Genomic DNA, 26,048 nt, shown 5'->3' on the forward strand with positions numbered 1-26,048 from the left:
CTTCACCAAGTGGGTGAAAAGTTTCAAACTAATCTCTTTAGCTTCCAGGCAAGCGATTCCACATGTTGAAGTCGCTGCTTCTTCCCTTCCCCTGTTCCCTAGAATTGTAGCAGTCTCTTAGGTCAGTGTTCATCCACCTATGTCCCCTATTATGGAATAGGTTTATTTCTGCTACATATTAATGGCAGATCTCCAGATAAATTATCTCTATATCTCAAACTGAATAGCTGCTGCTTGACATTTTTTTTTCCTTCTAGGCTAAGAAATATTCTATGTAGCAGTTAGCACATCAACTCATAATTCCATCACTGACGATAAAAAGACTTTGCGTTACTTTAATCTCCTTACATTAACACCAGATGTGAAAGATGATTAGTGGAATACAGGTTTAATTAAATCCTTATAAAGATGTTGCTGTTTAACAACATTTAAAAAGCAGCACCCCGACCTGCGTATAGCAGAACTACAGTAAGCCTTGCTTATGTGTGCCTACGAGTTTATTCACAAAACGGATGCTGCTTCTCTCTTGTGTAGTAAAGGTTTAATGGCATTCTGTGCATGTGGTTTTGAAACCCATATTGCTTTACTTTTGCAATATATATGAAAGTTTATTACGTTAGTAATACCTCGGTGTACCTAATTCAGACAAGTCAATTTTCTTGCACAAAATATACCGAGATGTGCATTGCCAGTATTCAGTTTGTGATTGTTTATTGTGAAGGACTAAATCGTAGGCCAGTAGCGTATCTGGGCTGTGACTGAGTAGTTGAAAATAATTCTTTCACAGAGGGGAGAGAAATTTCAGAATCTTTGTGAAGTTATGGTTTGTTTACATTCAAAATTTCTGAACAAAAAAGAATTACTGTTCTGCACCTGGCTTCACCCCAAGGCCTGGATTCAGAGAAACCAGGTGTGTAGCCCTGGATTTGAGGAACTTGGCGATGTGGGCTGCTCCTGAGGCAGAGTCTTGGTCCAGGTGATAGCGAGGTGCAAGACCCCAGTGGGTTTCCGGTGTTCTTGGGCTCTCGTCTTCTCATCAGCTTGTCAAACAGGTTGCTGAGAAGCGAGTGAGCAAACACGCCCTGTCATTTTATCAAAAATTTGTGTGTGATGTATTTTGGGAAGCACAAAATGTGACTTAGGTTAATGTAGCACATTGTTTACATGGACAGCTGGTTGCAGTAAAGAAGAGGAAAGCTACAGCAGAATAAAATGAGGAATTACAGAATGAAATTGTGTGAGTGTTTTCTCATAGAGTTTTTGTTTGAAAGTGTTTTTGGAGTGTGGTTTGGTTTTTTTGGTTTAATGTTTTTTTTCTTTTTAGACTGATAAAAATAATATGTTGCAGCAGAGAATAATCTAAGAAATCTAAATCTTTTGTGGACTGATACTTTCATGATGAATCTTATACCTGCTGTAGGAAGAAACTGTATGCTGATCAGGACATGGATAAAATAATCGTGCTAGAATACATGTGAATAATTAGTGGGTTCTTTTGGTTCAGTTGCCAAAGAAAATAATTGTTTTGAATAGAATTGAATTTAGGATTTTTTTTCCATCTTTAATGCTCAAACAAAAGCACAAACTATTTTATTTTTGCTTGATGGAAAATCAGCATCAATTCAGGCAGATACAACTGAAGGGAAATTAAAGGCTTGGTTATCAAGCCCACTAATGGTAGTGGTGGTGTCAGGCCATTTTTTCTCCTTGTAGTGCAGAGACTATGGCATTTGGTGGGATGAAATAGACTGAGGCTCAGATAAATCTCTTCAAGCAGAGAATTAAAATCAGACTCTTGGGTGAGCTTCTGCACTATCAAAGACATAGACATTTCTCCTGATAGTTTAGCTCTCGGCCTTTCTTCCGGCTTGAGCTTGGTATTTAAAACATCCTTACACAATGGAAGGTGAAGAAATGAGACTAACTCTTTATCCTGGGCGCTGGGATTGCACATGCAAGCTCCAGCCCCTGATTATTTGTCATTAAAGGTTGAGGTTATCTCACCTCAGAAGTACTCCTTTTTATTTTTTCCCCTAGAATTTATCTAGGAAGTAAGAGACCTATGTTGTTGACAAGCAGATCAGGCACTTGAGCCTATGCATATGGATCCCACACCCTTGCTTAGAGTCCGTATGGTTGCCCTCAGGCGTTCAGAGTACAAGAGAGCTGTGTTTGCACTGAATCTTTATTTGTGGGTATTTCCCATGGTATGCCTTGCTGGGGCAGTCACATTGCCTCAGTTGTTTCTTGCTTTACCCTCCTGACCACTCTAAGGTAATATTGTTGTTTTCAGTGCGTCTTTTCAAAATGAGAAATTAAGGTGTGGAGAATAAGTGTTTTTCCCAAGGTCCTATAAGAAGATCCGTAAGGCTATTATAAAGCATTTTAAATTTTTGTTGTAGCTGACTACTACCTTGCAGTAAATTTGTCAGGAGATCATGCTGTGCTAGGTCTCACAGCCCATTTGCTCCCCAGAACTGGTTGAGTTCCAAACAAAAATTTGCCTTCAGAGACCCCTTCCCCAAACATGAGGTAGAGGACCTTGTGTCTGAGCCACATGTGGGACTGTGAATCATTAGCATTTCATTTGAATGCTGGAGCCTGGAAAAATGGAATGGGCCGTGGAAACATGTTGGTCTGGGATTTGTCCCTGTAGTAGTGACTCTTAGACTTTAAGCACTTGCATTGGGTCAGTCCGTCATGAAAGCAGATGAGAGAGGCAACACATTGTCGTTGGTGCCAGCTGGTTAACTTGCATTAACTCTAATCAGAAGCTTCCTTACATCAACAGTGTAAGTAATTGACACTTCTGATTTTCTAAGGAAGCCTAAAATATGCTAAACTTGGGCGTTTTCTTTGGTTTGTATATATTATGTGTCTCTCTTGTAACACAATACGGAAATGTTCCTTAAATCAGATCTGTGAATAAGTGCTTTCTTGTCGTTTCTGGTATGGTGGTTTGTTTTTTTTTCTTTAAATGCATCTGCTACTAACAAAATGCGATCCTTTAAAGCTCTGCTTATCATTTGGAAACTTATGTTAGCAACAGAAAGCTGCGTGACAGGCTGAAAACCAAGGAGAGAAATTGATGCATAAACCTGGTGTTTATGCCATTTCTTTCTAGCCCTATGCTTAAGTTACAAGTTTGTTCCTGCTTTGTTGTCGTGTCTTTCTAATCAGAAGCAAATAAAAGTTTCAGCTACTGTAATGGTAATGATTTGTCTGTATATTGGTAGTATTGAGTCTGTTCAAAATCTTGACTAATTTTCACCAAAAAAGAGGAAAATATCATCAGCTGCAACACTCTGGGAGGCCAGGAAGGAGGTCAACAAGTAACACACAGAGGCACATGTCCAGGCTCTTTGTAATGACTCAGTTTAAAAGACACCAGATCCATTTGTGGCTGTTGTGGTATCCCTGCCACCTAGCTCCTGTTGAAATAAATGGGGGCTTGACCACTGTAGTGTTGACAGCGGGATAGCTTTCTCTAGTGATAAAATAGCAAATGGCAAAACAGTTTCTGTAGTCAGATTTTCAATGGTAATGGATGCCAACACATTACCACAAGTATGCTCAGTTCAGTTAGAAACTGAGAAAAAATATCCTGACCTTATTTGCTTCCTTTCTTTTTCTTTTTCTTTTCCTTTTTTTTTTTTTTAGCAAGTACTGTAAAGGGTCTTCTGTGTATTATCTCCTGCAAATAGGTGGTGGACAGCTTGCCGTTTTATAAGCGAACAACAGAAATTACGTGTAAGGTTTTGATGATGAGGGAATAGTTGTGAGTTTTGTTATGCTGGTGTGAATCCAAAATTATTTGATTAAAATAAGTTCACACAGGGCAAACTTAAACTGGCATGGATCCAAATGAAGGTAAAATCAGTCCTTTGGATGTAAATTTGCTAAACTACCACAATGATTTTTTTACTCCTCTCATGTCTTGTGCGGTTTAAATAAAATCTGGATGTCTTCTCCTTTAAGTTAATGATGGTGTTTTACTATACTTCATGATGCTTGGGAGGTGTTTGACATCATCTTCTTATTCACAGCTTCCTTTGATGGAGAAAAGCACGCCATCAATCTTCCTTCTGTAAACAGCGCATCATTTGTCCTACGCTTCTTGGAGAAACTCTGCCACAGCCTGCAGTGTGATAATCTCTTTAGTAGCCAGCCTTTCAGCCCTTATATGGGATGTGCACATAGTCCTACGGAGTATGACAGGAGCAAACCAGGTACTGTTAAACAACTGTTATTTTCAAGTGCTGATATTTTTAGAGAAGTGTGGAAACTTTATAAATTGTAACTTCTTAATCCTTCTTTCTATGATGTGAATTGATTGGAACGAATACATTTCAGTTCTTAGTGAATTGGTTCCAGTGTGGTAGTGCTTTGATAGGATGGGATAGCTCGTACCACATGTGCAGAAATCATTCTGTTCAGCAAACTCCTCCTGTAGCCAAGCCAGGAAACATATGTATTGTACCACTGTGATACTGCTAAATGGACAAGCTCAAAACTCCATCTTCCATTTGTTAAATTTATGTTTGGATCATAAAATAAACTTAAAAAAAGATACTTACTGCCTTATGAGAAGGGGCTTGCCCTGAATGGAAATTCAATCTAGCCCCTCCTACACCAGTAGAAGGTCCTTTCTTCCCTTTTTATTCACCTTACCCAGTGGTGGCTCCAAAAATTTTACATTCTGCTATGTACAGTCCAGTCTTCTAGTAGAAAAGGTGGGTTTTGCAGGTGGCTGCTTGTGATACTTTGTATGAGACCAACATCTTCATCTGCCCAACGGGGATCATAGAATGAGGGGGAAACAAAATGGCTTGAGCAAGATTGCCCATCAGGTTGTTTGCAGGGCCTGGTATTACAAGTCCCAGCCTGAGGGTTACCAGGAGCCAAAGCTGAGAAAACCTTGATGTCAGGGCATATGGGATGTGAAGCTTCCTCACAACTGTCTGATAGCTGAGTCTGTCTTCCAGGTGCTGCTTTGAAAAATAAAATATTCTTACACACACCCCCTGAGAAATGATGTTTATAATTCTGTCTGTCATATGCAAGTCATTAGCTGTAACTCTTCAGAAAAGTAGCCCTGGTCAAGGTAATTTGGGTAATGACAGCATAAACTAAGCTGTAGTTCAGCTTTGAAAGTTGGTATTGAAATGACTTGAGTTCGTGTGGCACAAGAAATTGAACTGTAACCTGGTGGATGGCTGATATATGTCTTTGGTTTTGTCACTGGACTTTCCCCATGAGCAGCTTTATGCTAGAATAATAGGTGGTGACTTTCCTCTTCACAGCAAAAGAAGAAATACCTGAAAACAGGAGTGCTAAACGATACTCTCAGGACTCTCCACCATATACTGCCCCTCTTTCCCCTAAGCTTCCCAGAAATGATGCTCATCCATCTGAAGGTAATTACATTATGTCAGGATTATATATGAGGATTATTTATGGTTTTAGTATTTCCAGTCGAAAAGGACCAAGTTCGATGTATGTGTCTGGTTTGTCTCTAGCCTTTGACAGGTCAGGGTGAAAGTATGTTAATTATTGATCGCTGGCACAGATTTTGCGCTTAGGGAAGATCTACTGCAAGTTCCATCAGTCCTTCTCCTAAACCTGCTAGCCTTTTCTGCGAAGAGGCTCAGGCAAATAGGTGACGGGTGGAGCCTTATGCTTCATTCCTGGCTATTTAGAAACAAATTGCCTCGAAATGAGTTGGGAGATAAATTGGAAGCAACCCTTAATAATTCTAGGCTGGGGTGAGTAAGGGTATGGCTTGATGATACTCTTCAGCTGAGTTTATGGCTAGCTGCCCCTGAAAGTTGTGCTGCTCCTGCTTTCCTTGCCTCCTTGTTCCTGCAGTGGGTCCCAGGCCCCCCAGCTGGGTGGTGAGCTTGAACCAGTGAGCTTAAGCACACTGAAGCGAAGAGTAGTTCGCAGTTTACTTCTCTGGACTGACTCACTGTGGACTCGGATGAGCACAGGGAAGGGTTGATTAAAATGCAGCCGTGGCCAGGGGAGCAGTGAAGCCTCCTTGTGGCAGCCGGCTGTTAGATTGATTTAGCTCACTGATGAATAGCACCTTTCCCTGCACTGCAGCTCAGCTGCAATATCTGAGCATGTCTAGTCGTAGTCTGCCTCAAATGTGAAGTAAAGGATCTAGATTTAAACTTCAGTGAGACTTAGGAAAATGTGGGTTTTTTTACCCTGCATTTGCTACTTAACTGGTTAAGCCATAGTAACTTGATGTTGACTCATCCCATCTGATACATCTTGCAGCAAAAAAAAAAGTTATGTTTGCACAGCATTTCCAAAGGCTTTTTTGAAATACGATGGGGGTTAATGAATTCTTCTTTCATATTCTTTTTTAAAATTCTTTTTGGAGAGCTTGGGGTTATTTTGTGTGTATTAGCATCAGTGGGGGCAGAATGGCCTCTTTTTGATCTGCACAGAAAAAGTCATAGGACTACAGCTAAAGCAGGAAAGGATATAAAATTAAAATGTTGAAAACGATAGCTTATTTAAAATGGTATGTCTTATTATTTTATATATATGTAGCGTATTCACTTCTTTGTATAGAATAACAGCAGCAGGAAATACAGGTCTGCATTGATGATTGATTTCTGTGTCTTTCCAAAAGAAGTACTGGCTTAATTCCACAGATATATCGTACACCTAAGTTGGATATTTCTGTTAGGTAACTTAATAAGTGTAGAGCACTTAATTGTACTCAAAGGAAGTTGTTTCAGTTGAAGCAAAACAACTGTTCCAGTAAGAAATCTTCCTCAAAGTAAACATGCATGCACATACTGTTTTTTAATCCTTGTCTGCTAATGGATCTCTTTTACAGATGAAGTCAGCGTACTCCTTAAAATACATTTTAAGATCAATAGTTCATAATAAAGTGTAGTTACTTGGATAAAAAAGAATTAAAATAAGTGTTTTGCCATGGTTTCAGAGGTTTTGAATTTGTGCTCTGTGCATTTCAAGAGGCAAAGTGTTCTCTAGTGGTGTGTGTTTCCCATTAGGGCAATGTCCTCTGCTGAAAATCTGGAGGTAATTTTATAGCGGTCAGTCATGGGTTGGTTAGCAAGAAAGATCTGCCCCCAAAAAGTGCTGGTTCCATTGAGACATAGTTGTCTTGAAATAGCTGTTTTGAAATATCATTCGAAGGCAAAATGGAGTAAGTGTGGGAAAGGATCTTTCAAACAGCTCATTTTCCTTCTGATCTGCTCAGGGATATGTTTTGCAGATTTTGCTGTCTTTCCTGCTCACTAACAGTTTCTTCCTAAAGTTATGAAAGATAAGGGCGGGGGGAGTAACTCGGTCTTCCTCCCCCTGGAAACAAAGTGTTCTTACTACTGTGGCTGATGACATCATTCCCGTTATGTATGAGGCAGAACAACTGGCTTCTAGTTCCCAGAGGAGCTTCAAGAAAACAAAAAGTCCAATTTGTGCTAAGGCCTTCAGTGTTTCAACAGTCTGTCATCCTTACATCTGAAACATAAGGCCTTCTATTAATCTACCCAGAGATCAGGCATTCTGCAGTGGAACCTCCTGTCTCTTTCCATACCACCATCATTCACAACTGCTTAAAATGTTGAGGAGGGAGAAATGCGTCGCTTGTTGCTCCATGCACAGCTCCATTTACTAGGCGCCGATTTTTGAATCAGCTGTCATACCAGTGGACTACTTCATCGATAAGGCTGCAGCTGCATTTTGTTTGTAGAGAAGCTAGATGGATGGAAGGGGAAGTGGATTGGACACTATAGTTGCTGAACAGAAACACCTTCTCTAAAAGATGATGGCCCTGGGAAATATCCCAGCTTTTCCACCTTGTGTATGTGAATTGAGAAGTTACAGTCAGATAAATTCAAATGCTGATATCTTGGGGGGGGAAGGAAAGCAGAGTTGATCTTTCCCAGCCCTATTTACTATTGTTGACTTTAGGATATATAATATCAGAGAGAAATTTGGTATGTTATTGGAATAAATACAATTAAATCCTTTTGTAATATAGTAAATGTCAATCTTTGTGTCTTCAGGCGTCTTGAAAAGAATGATGTAAAATGACAATTTAAAAAATATATATTTGGGACCTCTGCTTGTTTACTATAACTACAAAAAGGTTTTTTCTTAAGACATTACATGGAGTTGGTTGATACATGCTTGAATACTCTAGTAGAAACCTTCTGCTGGCGGGTATTGTCTCCATTGTTTCATCCTACCTTTCAAGACTTCGGAAATCTGAATCTACAGTCAGTTAAACCTTAGGCTCCTTACAGCTCTGCGGTAACTGTTTAAAGTATCACCTCTGCCTTTTGGTCCTGGACTGAGATTTCTGTTAGTGGTTTCATTCTCTACAGTTCTGATTTTCCCTTGGTTGGCTACCCTTTGATTTTATAGTGTGTATCATAGACTCACCTCTTAAAGTCTCTCTGAAATTCCATAGAGTGATGGCTTTTGGTTTTCATTTTATAAGTTGCTGCAACTACTTCAAGCTGACCAGTGTAAAGAAGTTAGTTTTCTTGTTTGTTTTATTTGAAAACCTCAGTAGCCACTGCTTTGCTGTTGTGATTCAAATCTAACAATCTAGAAAGTTTTGCAGTGGTTGTTTTGAGAGTTGTATATGTGAAAGAGAAGGGCTTGTGTCCATAAAAGTTGCTTCATCCCATGACTGTCAAGTTTAGTAAAAGATGTTACATTGTCTTGCAGATCTTGCATTACCAAATTCACTAAGTAGGGAGCTGGCTCTGTGAGTGCCTTTGTTCAGGATTATGCTCTTTGAAGACCAAAATACACTAACAGTTGCTTGCTGTACTCCACTTTTTAACAGGTTTCAGCAGACAATCTAAGGCCTCATGAAGCACGTTGAAAATGTGCTTGAGAAGCTCACTGGGTTTTTTAGAAAAATACTCTTCCTCTAGTTTTAATTGGGTATTCACCTGAGAAATTCTTGAAAGCTGTCATGGAAGAAGGGTAGTGAAAAGCTTATTTCAGGAACTTGTTTCACAGAACATACCAGTTCTTATCCCAAAGAGTATGATGCTTCACTAGTATATGTTTTATAACTTCAGTAGAGTAATTTTCAAGATGGTAGTGTGGGGTTTACACTTCTGTGAACCTGTTAGCTATATTTTCCAGCTCTTAACTCTCCTGCCAAAGCAGCATTGGTTTCATGCAGATTTGTACATCATGCTTCCAACTTCTTTCTTGGGCTAGATATTGGCCTGATGCAAACAGAGAATACGTATGATAGCTAGAGGATGGAGTGGTGTCCTCACTGATCTGGGGTTTGGTGTCGTCCCCCCTGTCTGTCCCCCCCAGCATGTTTCTCCCAATCAGACCCGAATTCATTTGACTGAGAGTGGAATTTTCAGTGATCAAGCAAACCTGGCTCCTGTTTCAATGTACAGGGAAAGAGACCCACCGAATTCTGCTCATCTGGCTTAGAAACAGTATTGACAGGCTCTAAAAATTCACAAGTCTTCTAAGTGTTCTTGTTTGTGTTTCGAAGAGTACAAATTAGCTGATAAGTGATAAGAACTAGAAAGGGGGAATGTTGTCGTACTTCCTTCCTGCAACCTGATTTATTTTTTTTTTAAAACCTTGCTCAGTGGGTTCAGTAACTTTCATGTACCTTTAGCTTTGAGAGTCCATGCTCCTAGACCCTGCCCTGTGCAAAGAGCTAACTGTATGTAGATACAGTGTTGTGGTCAAAATGAGTTGTGTCAGTGTGCTGTACCTGGCACTCAGAATCTTCTGTGGCTTTGCCTGAACCTGTTCCATTTTTAATGACAGCCTCAGCCTCTGTGTCTGAACGTTTTGGGATCTAGAGATGATAATCGTCCACTTGTTTTGTTTATGAAGTTAGTGACTCCCTCTGCTGTTTAGAACAAATTAAACAATTGTTAGTTAACACAAGACTTTTTATTTCTATGAAAAATTTCTTGCAAGATAAACATAACACACTCTTAACGGTTAGCTTTTTGAGAATATGTTTAAAAATTGATAATGAAAATGCTTGATTAAGATTGCTTGATGTATCACTATTATCACTTCTACCCAGGAAAAATTCCTCTGTCACTTCCCTGTTCATAGTATTTAACAAATACAACTGAAATGATTTATGCAAGACTGTCTCAAACCTGACATATCAAATCTTTTGCTACAAAAAATGTTTTAAAAATACAGCAAGAGCCCAAAGATTACTTGAAGAAAAGGGGCAAACATTCAGCAGCAGTGATTGCCTCACAGGAGATTTATTAACAGGTTTACAACCTGTCTGTGTCTTCAAGAGAATATAGCAAGGAGTTAAATAACGAAGGTATAATGTCCATCACTTTGAACATATTGATACTTGCTTTTTGTGTAGCAGAAACATTACCTATAGAAGAAAACAGCACTTCCAAAGAACACAGGTTTTCTGAGGACTCTATGGATTCTGCACTTAGTTCTGTAAATCCTTCAAGCCCAACCCGTCGAAATTCCACGGAATATCGTACTTCAGCGAGTGCAACTTATTACAGAAATTCCCTTCAGCCAGTGACTGCTACCTCAAATTCAGCCCCAGTCCTGCACAGGCTGTCCTTGAGCTCTGCTGGGAGCAGTGGTTACTATGAAGTTAGTAGGAATCGAATACAGAGGCGGATTGAAGGTATGCTATATAACTGAGCTTTCCGAAGTATATAACTTCTTTTATTAACGTACAATGTCCAAGAGTTACGTGTAAAGAAGTTCTTTGCTGTAGAAAAGCTTGCATATGGAGTGAAATGTGCTGCTGCCAAGCATGTCAGGCTTGCTAATGTAACTGCAAATGCAGAACTTAAGCCTGTTAGAACTAATACTGTGGTGCAAGTGAGGGGCAGGGGGTCTTACCTGCTGCACCTTCCTCTCTCTGCTGTTACGGAGCCTGCAGCAGGCCAGACCAAGGAGGGCTAGTTATATGCAGTTCACTTCCTGAGCACCTTATCAACTATTACTGTGTTGCTGAAATATGGGGAAAGGGTTTCCTCCTGCACCTCCCTCTGTTTGCACAGCTTAACTTGCCGTTGCCACATTCCCAATTAATGGCACGTTGGGACCTAGGAGCCAAGTACAAGTTGAACTAATCCCTCTAGGTATGTCATAGTGCTAACGTTTATGCTGATCTAAATATTTGCGGTTATATAAGGCACTTAAAGACAAATGAAACAGTTCAATATTATTTGGAGGAGAAGAAAACATCTTTCATTTTAATATATTGCAAAGAATGCATAATAAAAGCTGCATGTTACTATTAAGAATGTCTTATATAAAATGAAGTGAAACGTCTTCCTTTCACAATATTTTTATACTAAAAGCTGCAAGTTCCACAACCGGACCGGATCTGAATTCACTAAAAAGGGAACCTTCAAGAATACTGAATAAAGATCCTTCTACCTGGTCGATAGAGGAAGTAATGAGTTTTGTGAAAGAAGCTGATCCACAGGCACTTGCTCCACATGCAGAACTCTTTAGGAGACATGTATGATGCATATCAATTCTGTTCTAGTAGATTGTGTGTCGTGTTAATCTCTTAAAATACAGCTTTCGTGTCTATCACTCTATTTGCAACTGACGGTAGAACAGACTCTACTCGTATATTAGAGGGAGGCTGAAAATGGTTTTTCCACCTGAAGCTCCTGCAGTATATTTTCTCTGTGTTCCAGTCTTGTTCGACTACAGTAAATACCCACTGCTTTCCAGCTTATATGGAATAACGCCAGTACTGGAAGCATTCAAGTTCTAATGGCCGGCATCCTTGGTACCCCTGACATCCCTGGTACCTCTAGAGAAGATGGCATTCTCATGTACCATATGGGGTGTTTGGCCTACGTAGACTGTCTTAGGTGTCGTCTGTTTTGGAGACTGATTATCCTGAAGCAGAGATGCTGTTAGGCCTCACTAGTGTTACACTTGGTCATTAATACTAAAATTCAGAGAATCAATTGAAATGTTGAATTCATCTGTTTGGAAAAACAATATGTAGGGTTTCATAAGATCTAACCAGATGTTGTATTTAGAGAGATAAACTGTGTCAGTTTCTCTGTGCTGTTTTTGGTCTCCCCTCTTCCTTCTCACTCTGCTTTTCTGTGGCAGGTTGCTCAGCAAAGAGCTGCTTTCTTATTTTATTGTATATACGGCCCTCCAAAAAGAGGTTGGCTTTCTCTTTGGTAGTATTTCACCCTTGTTCTGCACCAGCTCCTACTAACAGTTAAATCTCAGTCAGCTGGATTGGAAGGAGAACTCAAAATAAGTTTTAAAGGAGTGTCCTGTCTTATGTTTTGTTCTTAGTTGTATAACACGACTAAATGTCACTTGTTTTGTCAGGTTTATGTTTAAAAAAAAAAAAAAAGCGTGGTTTTCTTCATGGTGTTTTAAGGAACTAATTGCCTGTCTACAGTATGTAATGCTGCTAAGAGTTTAGGACTGCCACATTTCAGCAGCTTCTCAACCAGGCAATTGAAATCTGACTAAGTTGTCCTTGGTCTTGATCCTAACAGTCTGTCGGGTTTAACCTGGACATAGATCTGTCTTATTTCACAGATTTAGATGGCCTATAACCCCTTCCTCCGTGTGACTGTTTGCATGCGCATGCCAGAACCCTCCCACAGCTGTGTTCAAGGTTCAGTGCAAGGCCTCAGCGCTTGGATCATTTAATCTCTAACTGCACAGACCTTCCTTTGCAGCTTCTTGTTTTTTTCCCTTGACCCATTCCCTTTTTTCCCTAGCCGGTACCTAATTTTGAGGGCTGTTTGGACAGTTTCTTTTACTCACTCTAATTTCCTAAATACCTTAATCATACATTAACAAATACTGAGATAAATTCAATTTCAGCGGCCATCTGTAAAGATCAAATTATACTGTTGCTGTTTTATATATTAGATATATGTTTATATATTATATATAGCAGAGAAATTTTTACTACAGTATAAACAAGTATAACGTACTTTCCAGTTTTAACATGCAGCTTGTTAAAGTAGTTGTATGTTGTTTTTATTCTCTTCCTTTTGCAGGAAATTGATGGGAAGGCACTACTCTTACTGAGGAGTGATATGATAATGAAATATATGGGACTGAAGCTGGGGCCTGCCCTAAAGTTGTGCTACCACATTGAAAGACTTAAACAAGGAAAGTACTAGCCAATGGGGATACCACAAATATGTGTGGTCGTATCACACTAAGCTCTCAGGTTCACGGCCGTCGCCTTTATTTGAAGCTATTTTGCTGATATAAATCATCTTTATTTTTTGGAAAGTGCTCTAAAAATGTAAAAAATGACATTCAGGATAAAGGCAGGGGGTGGGGGGGGGGAACTGTATCACGTTCTAGTATTTTGTGACCTGCTTCAGAAAGTTTGCAGGGAAGGACAGTTGATCATACTGGGGGCGGGCAGGTTGGTTAACAGTGCTCTCAGAATCCTGAAAAGTACGTTCTGTGTTACAGGCTTCAGCCAATGTGTTCATATTCAGAACCAAAACAGCTGAATCCCAAAGGAAAATAATAAAACTAACCAGCATCAGGTGTTACTAACTTTTACAGGGGTGGCTGTAAACTTTTATATTGCAAGAGAAATTTAAAATAGAAGATCTCATCTTTTGTAGTGAATCCTGTGACTGGTCCTCCAGCAGGGTAATACTCTAGCATATTGTTCTAGATTATTTTTCCTAGATTTCCATAAAGGGAATAGCCATATGAATTGGTCCTGGTGGATGGAGGTGTGGGGAGAGAAGGGTTATGGAGGAGAGGGCTTAATACGAATATAAGCTTTTATAAAGTGTGTTTTATCAGTCCTTTGGTAAGTTATGAGGACAAATGTACGGTATATTGTCAATTTATGCAGGCAATAAATATTGGCATATTGGCTGTATGAACAGCCATTTCTGGGACAGACTGCTTTAACTGGAACAACGCATCCACATTTTAAGCATTCCATCTTTTTGCTAAGTTTGGCATGGATATGTGTGTTCATGCTTTTTATATATACATGTGTATGTCAGGGAAATACATACTATGTATATAAAAAAATATACATACACACTGTACATATGTATTCGGTTTTTTAATGTGTACTTTGCACTGTGCCAGAGAGGACTGTACAATTTCTTTTTGTTTTTTTTTACCAGTAAATTTAGTTGTGTACTACTTTCATATTCATTAATACCTGTTTAATTTGTTGTCCGTTCTTGGAGTCAGAAGGTGACAAACAATCAAAGAGTGGGTTTATTCATACAGGTGAGATCCCTGTACTATGCAATACTCTTGGTTATTCATCCCTTAGCTCTGAGCCATATATTCTGGAAAGACGCGTTTGGTTCCAATGTTTTGGGCTTATATTTCCTGTAAGGAAGTGCTACTATGTAACTGATAAGCCCTTTTTTGGGGTAAAATTGGTGCTGTTCATATAAGCTGCAAGAATGAGTAGTGATAATAAAGCAGTTTGTTGTCACTGCCAATTGGAATATACATCAGGGACAAGAAAATATACTTTCTCTGTAGGAAACTGAATGTACTGTATGTAATAGTGCAAGTGATAAAAACTATTTGCTAGGAAAGGTGTAGTCCTAAAATGGTAGGTTTTATTATATTTCTTACTGCCTTTTTATATGAAAGCGTATAGTATAAATGTATTTTTTACAAATTCCTTTTCTGAAAATGCCTTGCTTTACTAATAGTCTGATACTCCTCAGGTTTCAGCATAAATACTGCTGCGAAATAATACATTTTGTGGCTCACAAGTGTCCAAGGATTTTGTTAGTCTAAGTGACTGCAATGCAATTTTAATTTAGCAAGTCATTTTGACTTTGAGAATTGTTTTTATTATTACATCGTTAGACATTTGACACTAAAGGTTATCTATATTGATTTGTTTTGCATATCTTTTGTGGTGCATGTATGCTTAGATGAGTAATACGGGCATGCTCTTTATAGTAAGAAAAGGTCAGAGCATTGATTGGAGAAGCAGAATTTTTTTTCTTTGTGTTAGGAAAATACTGACTTGATTGTTGGTGTAACCATATGAAAATTAGTTATATACTGAGGAAAACATCATGCCCCTCATGTTCAGTATATTGTTTATACCTTATTTCTTCCATGCTTTATTATGCTGAATTGCAGAGTTCTTCAGTGTAAAAAGATCTCACGTGATTTAAGTGGAAGTAACTGACTGAAAATCAGTTTCCAATTTTTGCATTGCCATTGGTGTAAGAAGAACAAAGAAGTTTAAGTTTTCTGTTTGGCCTTTATGGAATGACATTTTTGTACATGGCACTATTATGGGTATAAATATTTGTTCAAGGCTTTCTGTGCATCCATGTGCGCAGGGATTACTGTGATGTTGCAGTACCAGCATTTCACTGCGTGCTGTAGCGTGAGATTCAAGCGTTCAAAGTGTTGTAGCAGAATCTATTTTTTATTCCTTATTTTCAGTGGGATGTTCTTATCTATCAACAAAAATAAAATACTTTGTTCATTGTTGTAACTCTCTGTTCTGTTTGATATTGTGCGTATGTGTGAGTGCTGTTTGCCTAGGCGAGGGTAGCTGTCTTATCTAGCCTTTGGCAGTTCTTCACTGTTCATGTAAACATCTGATGCAAGGAAGTTCTAATCAAAAGGGTAAAACGATTCCAACATCGTTTATCTGAAGCAGTTAATGTTTGAACATGGGTTGGCCTATGATTTCAAAAGAACAGCTTAGGAATATATTCAACTCTTTAGTTTTGGATATAATTTTGCCACTTGGAGCTTACAGAATTCTCATATAACCACTGAGGGGAAGAGACTGCTAAAAACTGTTTGTCTTGTGTTCAGATGAAGACCTGAAGTATTTTAAGTCAAAGCAGTTAATGGTGGTAAGTTTGAACTTCATTTACTTTTCATGTTTTCTTCTTTCTATGATACAGAAGTCTGTTGTTCCGATGGTTGGTCGCAGTGATCAGCCTGCGCTTGAGAAGTAACTTAAATTGGGTTAATGGTAACCTTAAATTCTTTGCAGGCAAATTATGGAACTTGGAGGTTGGTAGTAACAATAGTCCAGAGGCATTTTGCATCTCTCCCAAAAGACATTGAATATCTTTTTGGTGCATATTTGATATAGAAGACAACATGATGTATTCTCTTTGTTTCTCTGAGTTGTTTTTCTATCTACAGGGATTCATATGCTTATCTGGTTCTGTATCTTTCCGTCATCTTGCAAGACAGTGCTGTAACTCCTCGGTACATCGTTAGATCTCTTCTGTTTGATATTAAAATGCTACTCCCTGGGAAGACTAGAAGCTCTCACAGTTCTTGTCGCAGATGATCTATACAATATTGAAATTGAGGAGTACGGCAGGGTGATTGCACGTTGCAGTTGACATGATGGCATTTCTAACAAGTTTGTTGTGGCTGTACACTTGTTGTAGGACTTTTTCAGGAATGACAGTGAAAGACAGCAGCAGCATGTTATAAATGTTGGCTCAAAGGATGGAGCATCTTCACCTTTTCAGTTGCTTTTAATAAGGCACACCATTTTTTACGTCAGGTAGTAGACACCCGGGCAAAGATATTCTCTTGAATACTTGTGGTATTTGTAGAAACTCTTCTTCCTTTCCAGTCATTCTGGGGTATAATTTGCTCAAAAGCAATGTTACTCTGACAGTTTTATGTGAGTCTGTGGATGCGATTGTGTATGCCTGCATGTGATAGAAAAATTTTACATTTGAGTATCTCAAGTATTCCTGTAGGGGAAAAATAAAGCCTGAGTAAGGATGATTAAAGTCTTGACGTTTTAACCTGTTTAGATGAAACACCATGGGTTTTTGTGCTTGTCTTTTCCTTTAATTGGTGGTGAAATTCAGAGAATTGAAACATGGATACACTGTTGAATTAATAGTTTATCTTCCTGCTTAACTCAGGGGTCTCCAGTCACCTTTTCCTATTAATCTATTATTCCAGCGGGCCAAATCAGGATCATCTTTTCATTTAAATATGAGTAACTAATGAAAGTGTATTCATATGTTTGTGTATGTGAATCTGTAATGTAAATATTTTTTTATTTAAATGGCATGACATCCAAAATCAAGGAGTCAGAGCCACCTGTGTCCAGCCAACTTGAAGCAGAGGCTGGTAGTCACTGTTTTAAGATAACAGTTTGAGCTGATGGGGTTTTTTTCTGTTCTGCATTATCGAAGTTTATCTTAAGTCTGCCTGGTGTTTTTGTCTAGACCACTAAGGAGAATTTTGTGCATTGTTCTCTATACCAATTACTCTAAAATTATAAAATTCTTAAAACCTTTTTCTATAACAGACTTACACTTGTTACTTCCAGTTACTATTTTATAGAAAGCTGTATAAAAAACAGTGCTACAGAGAAAAACAAAAAAATGCTCAACATAGATGTGAGGGCTTTCAAATTAAATATAGCAGGTTTTATATCTACAGTTTTTTGTGTTTCTAGTTTTCTCTTGTATGTGCCCTGTTCTAAGTCAGAGTTGAGGAGTGTTTCACAGAACCAAGGACTAGTTGAGGTTGGAAGGCATCTCTGGAGGTCATCTGGTCCAAGACCCCTGCTCAAGCAGGGACGCCTACAGCTGGTTGCCCAGGTCCAGGCAGTTTCTCAATACCCCCAAGGATTGGAGACTCCACACCCTCCCCGGGCAACCTGTGCCAGGGCTCGGTCACCCTCACCGTGAAAAAGCATTTCCTGATGTTCAGAGGGAACCTCCTCTCTTTCAGTTTGTGCCCCTTGCCTCTGGTCCTGCCACTGGGCACCTCTGCAAAGAGCCTGGCTCTGTCCTCGTTGCACCCTCCCCTTGGGTACTTCTATACATCGATGCGATCCCCCCGAGCCTTCTCTTCTCCAGGCTGAACAGTCCCAGCTCTCTCAGCCTTTCCTCACAGGAGCGGTGCTCCTGTCCCTTCATCACCTTTGTGGCCCTTCATTGGACTCTCTCCAGTATGTCCACGTCTCTCTTGTACTGGGGAGCCCAGAGCTGGACCCAGCACTCCAGCTGTGGCCTCACCAGTGCTGAGGGGAGGGGAAGGATCACCTCCCGCAGTCTGCTGGCAACACTCCTCCTAATGCAGGCCAGGGCACCATTAGCCTTTTTTGCAGCAAGGGTGCATGGCTGGCTCATGTTCAACTTGGTGTCCACCAGCACCCCTGGCTCCTCTTCTACAAAGCTGCTTTCCAGCTGGGCGGCCCCAGCACTTACTGGTGCCTGGGGTTGTTCCTCCCCAGGTGCAGGACCTTATGCTTCTCCTGTTGGCCCACTTCTCCTGCCTGTTGACATACCCTCTGGATGGCAGCACGACCCTCTGATGTGTGAGCCGCTCCTGCCGGTCTGGTGTCATCTGCAGACTTGCTGAAGGCACGCTCTGCCCCATCATCCAGATCATTACTGAAGGTGTTAAACAGGACTGGACCCAGTATTGACCCCTGGGGTACACCACTAGTCACTGGCCTCCAACTTGATTTTGTGCCACTGATCATCATCCCCTGGGCCCGGCCATTCAGCCGGTTTCCAGTCCAGCTCACTGTGTGCTCATCCAGCCCGTACATCAGCAGGTTGCCTATGGGGATCTTACAGGAGACACTGTCAAAGGCCTTCCTCAAGTCCAGGTAGATAATATCTGCTGCTCACCCTCCTCATCTACCAGGCCAGTCATTTCATCATGGAAGTTTATGAAGTTGGTCAAGCATGACTTCCTCTTGGTGAAGCCATGCTGACTACTCCTGATGATCATCATCTTGTTCATGTGCCTGAGCATGGTTTCCAGCATTAGCTGTTCCATCACTTTTCCAGGGATGGAGGTGTGGCTGACTGATTTGTAGTTCATCCTCCTTGCCTTTCTTCAAGATAGACATGACTTCTCCTTTCCTCCCATCTCCAGGTGCTTCTGTAATTCACCATGATTGATCAAAAATTTTGGAGAGTGGCCTTGCAAAGACGTCACCCAGCTCCTTCAACACTCATGGGTGCATCCCATCAGGTCCCTTACTTATGTATGTGCAGTTTGCTTCAGTACTCTGTGACCTGATCCTTTTCCATCAGGAGTGCACCGTTCTTGCTCCAGCCTTTCCCCCGGTTTCTGGGACCTGGGATTCCTGAAGGCTGGTCTTGCTAGTAAAGACTGAGGCAAAGCAGACGTTCAGCACTTCAGCCTTTTCCGCATCCTATGTAATGATGTCCCCCATCTCATTCAGCAGTGTGCCCACATTTCCCCAGACTTCCTTTTGTCACCTATAGAGCGTAGTCTATTTTAACGCAGTATCATGACAAACACATTTTAAAAGTGGATAGCAATGGTTTTTTTTGTTAGCTAGTTACATAATAGAATAAAATAAGCATTTAATTCCAACATTAGATATGTGAAACTGTTCTGAAAGTTATGAGCATCTTCATTTTTCTGCTTTTTCTGCTGAGTTGAAGCTATGTAAAGTTAGGCTGGCGTCGTTTGGGGGGTGGGGGAGAGGAAGAAAAGACCCCCTTGAGATCAATTTCAAAGGTCATATATTCCTCCTCTCTTTTTTTTTTATTGCATGTAAAGCTATTGGAGTGAGTAACAAGTGCTCATTTATAAGTGCCTAAGAGTGATGTAGGGAGGCAGAAGCTGATTTCACATCCATTGCTGTGGTGAAATGCTTGCTCCTTTTTTCTCCAGTCTTCATTATAATTTTTTTCTCTCTAAAGCTTACTAACTAGCCCATAATCCTGGGATCATGTTCCCCAACTCTCAGTGCTCTTATTGGTTCAAAGGTTGCACAGACCCATTTTGAGACTTCATCTTCTTAAAATCTGAAGAGTCTGTTGTAAACTCACTGTGTTGTGTCATAAACTATGAGGCATTTTTTATCTTTATTTTTTTTTTAGTGAGAACCTCAGATTGTTGTGAGGTTAAAACTTCCTCCCCTAACAGTTTGTCCTAAATTCTCACACTGTGGCTGTGTGGATGATGGGAGTTCTCTCTGTACTTAAAATAGGCCACTTAAAGTGGTCCAGTAGGCTTTTAAATCCCTCATTTACATGAATCACCCATCCCTGTCCTAGCAGATCACTTTGATTGTCTGTAAATTGTCCCATTTGAATCAGAGTTAGCTTCTACCAGCTCCAGAATCTCCCAGTCCTGCTGTACAAGCTGAGGAGTCCTGCATGAGCTGCTTCTCCTCATAGCTTTATGGTCCACTGCTAGTTTTATTTCAGTGTTCATTATCTGCAGGGGAACTGTTTAATGCTAATAGTGAAGGCTGCACACTTCTTTTCTTTTTAAAATACATTAAAAGAATTTCATCCACTGAGATTCACTTTTCAGCCTCTGAAATCAAAGCCCTTCCAGGACAAACAGTATGAGAAAACAGATGCCAGCACAAGCGGAAAGGGAGATCACATCCCATGTTGTGTGAACAGACAAATGCGAACAGATGTACAGCTTGAAGATGGCAGAAACCCTCTCTGCCAGTAGTTCCTTTCTAGTTGTGACAGCTGGAAGGAAATGAATACACCACAAAACCACCATGATAATTGCCATTACCCTGCATTGGCAGTCTCAGCACCGAGGTCAAGAACTGGAAAGACAAAGGCTCATCTACCCTCCCAGGTGGAAGCTGAGGCAATTGGTAAGGCACTGTGAAAAAAAATCTTCATGAATGGTGGAGCACCTTAGAAAGTCTGGTGTTTAAATGCAAGAGGCCATAATTCTACTAGATTTCTCCCTTTCTCATATTTAGGTTTTTTTCACTAGTTACAGAGGCACACTGTTTCCCCAAGCAATTGTGCTAATGCTGTCCAGACACTTAAGAGTGGGTTTTCAAACAGGTCTGAACTCTTCTTCCCTCAACTTCCAGTTCCAAACCAGTGCTGCCAAGCAGGTCTTCCTCCTATTGGAGACCGTCTATTTTGAAGGAAGGATCTTTGCACATACTTCTTACTCCTGTGTGTTTTGATAAATAAGAAGAGGACTCTGCAGCTTGCTTGCTTGATCTCTGATGTACATACTAACTGGTGCTACTGATCTCTCCCCTTGCCTGGGAATGTTGGTGGTACTCGGTTGTGAACAGATGCCTCCCAACTGGGCAGTGTTCCTCAAGGTGTGGTCTACAAAGTGCTTTCTGTCTCTTTTTTAACTCCCTGTGCTCGCTTTAACAAAATAGTGGGGAGGGAGAAATTAATAAACAAATGCTCCGTTTTCATCTATCCTTGGCTTATGCTTGTGCTTTATGGGTGAGGTGCTAGATGGGTCATCATAATGTTCCTGGGATGTATTGCTTATTAGGCTCAGTGGGCAATGGTGGGGGGTTGGTTTTAGTTTGGGATTGAGGGGTGGGGCGTTGGTGGTTTGTTGTGGATTTTTTTTTTTTAACTGAATGCAGTCAGTAGTTTATTTTCAAGGGACCAGCTGAGCCAAAGGAAGCATATTACTTTCATACATCTTTGCATTCACCATAGCGTATTAATTGTAAACTATCTTTGCCTAGGTGGTGATTGGCTACAGGAAATGAACAGGTTGGGGAAAGTTTAAATGTTTTGAAAAAAAAAACACAACCAGAAATGGAAGCCTGGGATGAGTGATAGGGTTTGTGTGCAATAAACATGGGAAGGAAAATATAGGAAGAATGAAGTAATGGAAAATCAGAAAAGAGAAAACCAGGTGGGTATACCAAATTAACTGTTTCACATTTGGATGCACTGACTGTTGGGTCATAACTACTGCCCTTGTTTGCGTTGAGATGGGTTTTTAAAGAGGAAAGTTAGCGATTAACATTTTGAGCAATGTCAGGGATGTGAAGTGTTTTATCTTGATGTGATATCGTATGAAAACATGGCCCGAGTCCTTGTAATTCCCTACGCAATTCTTGGGGCATCCTCTCTCTGTCCTTAAATTGTTTCTTCCTAATGGAATGAGCTGCTGCTACCAACTCCCTCTTGATGTGATTTCTTCTAAAGCCAGACCAAGCGAAGAGCCAAAACCTAGGAATACAGGATTGGGTTTAATTTCATATAACTTCATGTCTTTATATCATAGCTGTCTAGATTGTCTCTTATTGTAGTCCATGGAGGTCTAGCTGACTGGGTTGAGGCTATGAGTGATCTGACCAGATCTGCTTTACAAGGAGATGAATAGCTCTCTTGACTCTATTGGCTTCATTGACCAGATCTCCAGTAACTATTATGAGGGCCTCAATACCCATTTCACTTAACTTCAGCATGTGAGCTAATTCACCACCAAAAGTGGTATTTGTTGCAAGTAAGATGGAACAGTCCCCTTACTCAAGGGTACTCCCCTTTCAAGTCCTTTATTGAAGGTCTAGTTGGCGTTGATTGACCTAGTCAGCATTCAGAAGGAAATGTTGAGGTGCACATTGAACTAACCATGGGCCAGATCCCATGGTTGACTGCACGGGGGTCTCACTCAGAAGTCCAGATGTCCGGAACGTCTAGCCCAAAAAGTTATGATCAAGTGTGGCAGTTCTGTGCTGTCATGATTGAGCTGTGGAGGGTCTCTGAAGGGCAGGTGCATACTCTCTTATGCTGGACTGTGCTCTATGGACCAAGCTTTTCAGGGAACTTGCTTTGAAACATTTGTTTAAAGAATGAAAAATCCACTCAATACCTTTATAACTGTGAATGCAGGTAGGGTTTTTTTCCCCTCAATAACAAAGAAATGACTTGTGTATCAGAAGCCTCAGAAATTAATAGCTTTCCCATGCTTACTAACGGGACTCTTAGGGGTTTTCTTGCAGTACGTAAGCTCCAGAAAGAAGGGCCTCCTTGTTTTGTGTCACAGTGACGCACCCTTGGTCTGTGAGATGCCGGACTAGGACAAAATGTTGCCTATCTTCTGTTCTTAAGCAAAGAAGGATGGGAACTCTGTTGACGAGGATGTGGTGGGAAGGATTATATTGAAACAATGCAGAAAATGTGACCGTTTTGAGACAGCTGTGGGCTAAGGAACGTTAGTAATCCCAGGAGCAAGGCAGGGCCAACACAGGCTGACGCAGGGATGTGTCCGTTACCAGTGCTTCACTGGAAATGTAGTTCTTAACAGTGAAAACTAATTGTTACCTGGAAAATACTTTTTTTCCAGATACTTGATTAGATTGTACCCTGCTGTTTGCTCTTTTAATTTTCTCCTCTTATTTTGAAACTATTCTAATAATTTCAGTACCAGGATATTATGCTATTATTCTAGGAGAGCCTGCAGTATATGGGCACAAAGCAGTGCTAAATATTTTAGCCATTAGTAATTTTTCTCCCCAAACATAAAGAAATGCTTCAGATGGTTCAGCAACAGAATGGATTTTCCTAGCAGGGCTGTGATACCAGGTTTTTAACAACTGTGGAAAATGTGTTTTCCGCACTAAAATTAGGGGATTTGCTTGTGTGTGTAGGACTGCCCCAGAGCACACTGAATTGCAAACTTAAGCATTAAGAGTATCTGGTGTAGTCTAAGAGAAATGCAACTTTAAAAAAGAGGAGGGGAAAGCATTGGGGGGGAAAAAGTGAAAGGTGAGTGAAAAAAGCAAATTGCATAAATTAACATCATTAATGTCGTGGTGGCAGGCTGGCTGCATTTGGGAAGGCAGGAACCGATCCCAGCCAGAGGAAAAAAAGGTCTTTGAGCCCTTCGGCATGTTTTTATAAACTTGAGCACAAAAAAACCTAGAACATCTGGCACCAGGATATTATGCAATGTTGTTTTATGCTATTTTCATTGTTGAACATTCTTCATGAGGACTGTTAAGTCACTTATTGTTGTCGGATCGCTGTCCTGAGGTGCCTCTGTGCAAGTGATGGGGCATGGACTTCTCCGAATTGCTCCCTTCGGTGCTCGGTGGCCGCTTCTGTGCCAGCCAGTTTCCCCTGAAAGCTTTCACATGCTAGAAGCATGTGAAGCTGCTCCTCAAGCCCCTGTGGGTCAAACCTCTGCAGGGATGTGCAAGGTGGTGTAATCATCCCGGTGCTCTGGCAGGGCTGAGCAGAAAATGGGTAGAAGTGGTTAAAAACGAAAAGTTGGTGCTGATCGGGAGATGTAGTAGCATATAAATTTTGTAGGGGATAGGAGCATGAGTCGTAGGAGAGCCTAGGTCACACACATTGCTTCAGGCCTGTGATATGCAGAAATGGATGGATGCTGTTGCTGTTCTCTTCCCACTCCCCTTCCTGTCGAGCTGGGTTTGCTGCTGCTCTTCCCCATCAGGACAGGAGCAGGGACTCGTGTGCTCTGCATGCGTGTGATCTGATGTACGGTCTCCCCCACCCTCCCTTCTCAGCTGCCATCAGCCCAAGAAAGCATTACTTTCCTAGCGCTCAGTGCTCACCGTTCTTCCCGCTCTCGCCAAGCTGAGTGGCCCTGGAGCCTTGTCTTTGAAGCTGACACCTTCTTTGTCTCTGTGGCCAAGGGCCGCAGCTTTGCTTCTCCCGTTCGTTCTCTGGCTGGCTGCTTGCTAACTTTAATAAAGGTGCAATGCTAACAGGCCTGGAGGTGGCTCTGTCTTGGCTTCCACTGCCTGCTTTCATCTCTCTGTTCTCCACCTTTTCCTTGTACTTGCGGAATAACTGCTGGAGGTGACTTAGAAATTAAACTTATGTTTTTAGAAAAGGTACAGCATTGAGGAAGCTGTCAGGGTGACGTGCAGCTGCTATGTGAGGAATCCATTCCACGGAAGTTCCCTAGTAACCATAGACATCGGCAATGCCAGGAGAACTTGGCGTCCTGACTGTAAGAGGAGTTGTCTGGAGGGTGAAGCGGTGCAGAGGCATTGCGGCCAGGCTCTGTGATAAATGGGAGCTCGAGGTACCATGGAGCTGGTACGCTGCATATTTGCCACCCTGGGCCAACAGTCCATCATACTTTTGACAAAATGGTGTCCTTTTGATGAACTTTGCTCATTGTAATATAATTATAATACCAAAACACACCTCCATCCCAAAAGTTACCCGCCTCTAAGGTGCGACCACCCCTCACTGGGCATGTGCTTTGAATTTCTTCTAGTCTATGCTTTTAAAAGTAAAGCAAGGAAATTTTACACCAATCATAATAAAGGTATTTATAACTAGGGTCACTCAAGCTCCACCTGAAAGAGGAAAAATTGTATAAAATGTGTGAAGAGAAAGAGGGTGTTGGGGAAGATACCATCGCGTACCACTCTGACTTCTGGGACCAGTTGACGGGCTGAGCCTCCTTCCCCCTCACTGGGACACCTTTGGGTAAGATTGGAAACCTCTATAGAGTCACTTTAAATCCCTAACGTATTAGAGTTGCTTTGCTGCATATTACAGTTGCTTCATATTTGTTTTGCATACTTGTAGCCTGGCAGTATACTCATATCTTCGGCATTTATGTGTGGCTTGTAACCAGCAATCTTATCACTGGTAATCCAAAGAACCTGTGTGTCTGTTGCTTTAATAAATTGTACTATTCATTAACCTAGCCGTGATTGTTCTCATTGAACGCAACCGGCCTGGGCATCTGCCAAATTACTTGCTAAGAACAAATACTCTCAGTGGTTGCTCCTACAACCCTTAGAAAATAAACCGTTGACCAAGTCTGATACTAAGACTGGACTTAGCCGCACCTAGACTCCTCTCAGAGAAGGAGTTTAGAAAGCAAGGGGGTCCTGTCTGAACCTCGTGACTCAACAGTAGGGTCTCTGCCTAGCCACTCCTCAGACTCCTACCATTAATGCAACAGTACTCATAACCGTCGCTTTTTACCTGACTGCTTATCTGTTCTCTCAGCCTAAAAACCACCCGGTCCAGGTAAGATCTCTGGTGGAGAAGCTGCTCATTCTTCCTTTGCATTCATTTCTGTTGCCAACAGCTAACTCCACGTGCTGAAACCTTAGCCCTGGTCCCAGGGCTGTGTCTTGGGCAGCACAGGGGAAGGGGACTGGCTGCCCCATGGAGGAAAGCTCCAGGCTGGTGCCTCTGAGCTCGCCTACCCCTGAGGCGGCCACGTACCATGGCCTTCATCTGGGATGTGCAGCCCTGCTCCCCTCTTCAGATCTGGCGTCTGGCTTCCTGCAAAGCCCCTGCCTGATG

The 26,048-nt window shown here is 41.1% G+C and overlaps 1 protein-coding gene across 9 annotated transcripts in view; it reads left to right on the forward strand.

The window, feature by feature from the left end:
* Nucleotides 1–15,508, forward strand: part of SCML2 (Scm polycomb group protein like 2) — a 73,549-nt gene extending 58,041 nt beyond the window's left edge. For 8 of the 9 annotated variants that reach the window (XM_064474781.1, XM_064474772.1, XM_064474723.1 and 5 more), the window contains 5 exons: nucleotides 4,047–4,229; nucleotides 5,304–5,417; nucleotides 10,382–10,663; nucleotides 11,349–11,512; nucleotides 13,044–15,508. In XM_064474781.1, the coding sequence (XP_064330851.1) occupies nucleotides 4,047–4,229; nucleotides 5,304–5,417; nucleotides 10,382–10,663; nucleotides 11,349–11,512; nucleotides 13,044–13,169 (869 nt within the window). In that variant the 3' untranslated portion in view covers nucleotides 13,170–15,508. The remainder of the gene's footprint in view (nucleotides 1–4,046; nucleotides 4,230–5,303; nucleotides 5,418–10,381; nucleotides 10,664–11,348; nucleotides 11,513–13,043) is intronic. The other variant, XM_064474753.1, reaches the window with a different exon arrangement.
* The last annotated feature ends 10,540 nt before the right edge of the window (nucleotides 15,509–26,048 follow it).

The sequence above is a fragment of the Phalacrocorax carbo genome, chromosome 1 (assembly GCF_963921805.1).
Source record: "Phalacrocorax carbo chromosome 1, bPhaCar2.1, whole genome shotgun sequence".
Lineage (NCBI taxonomy): Eukaryota > Metazoa > Chordata > Aves > Suliformes > Phalacrocoracidae > Phalacrocorax > Phalacrocorax carbo.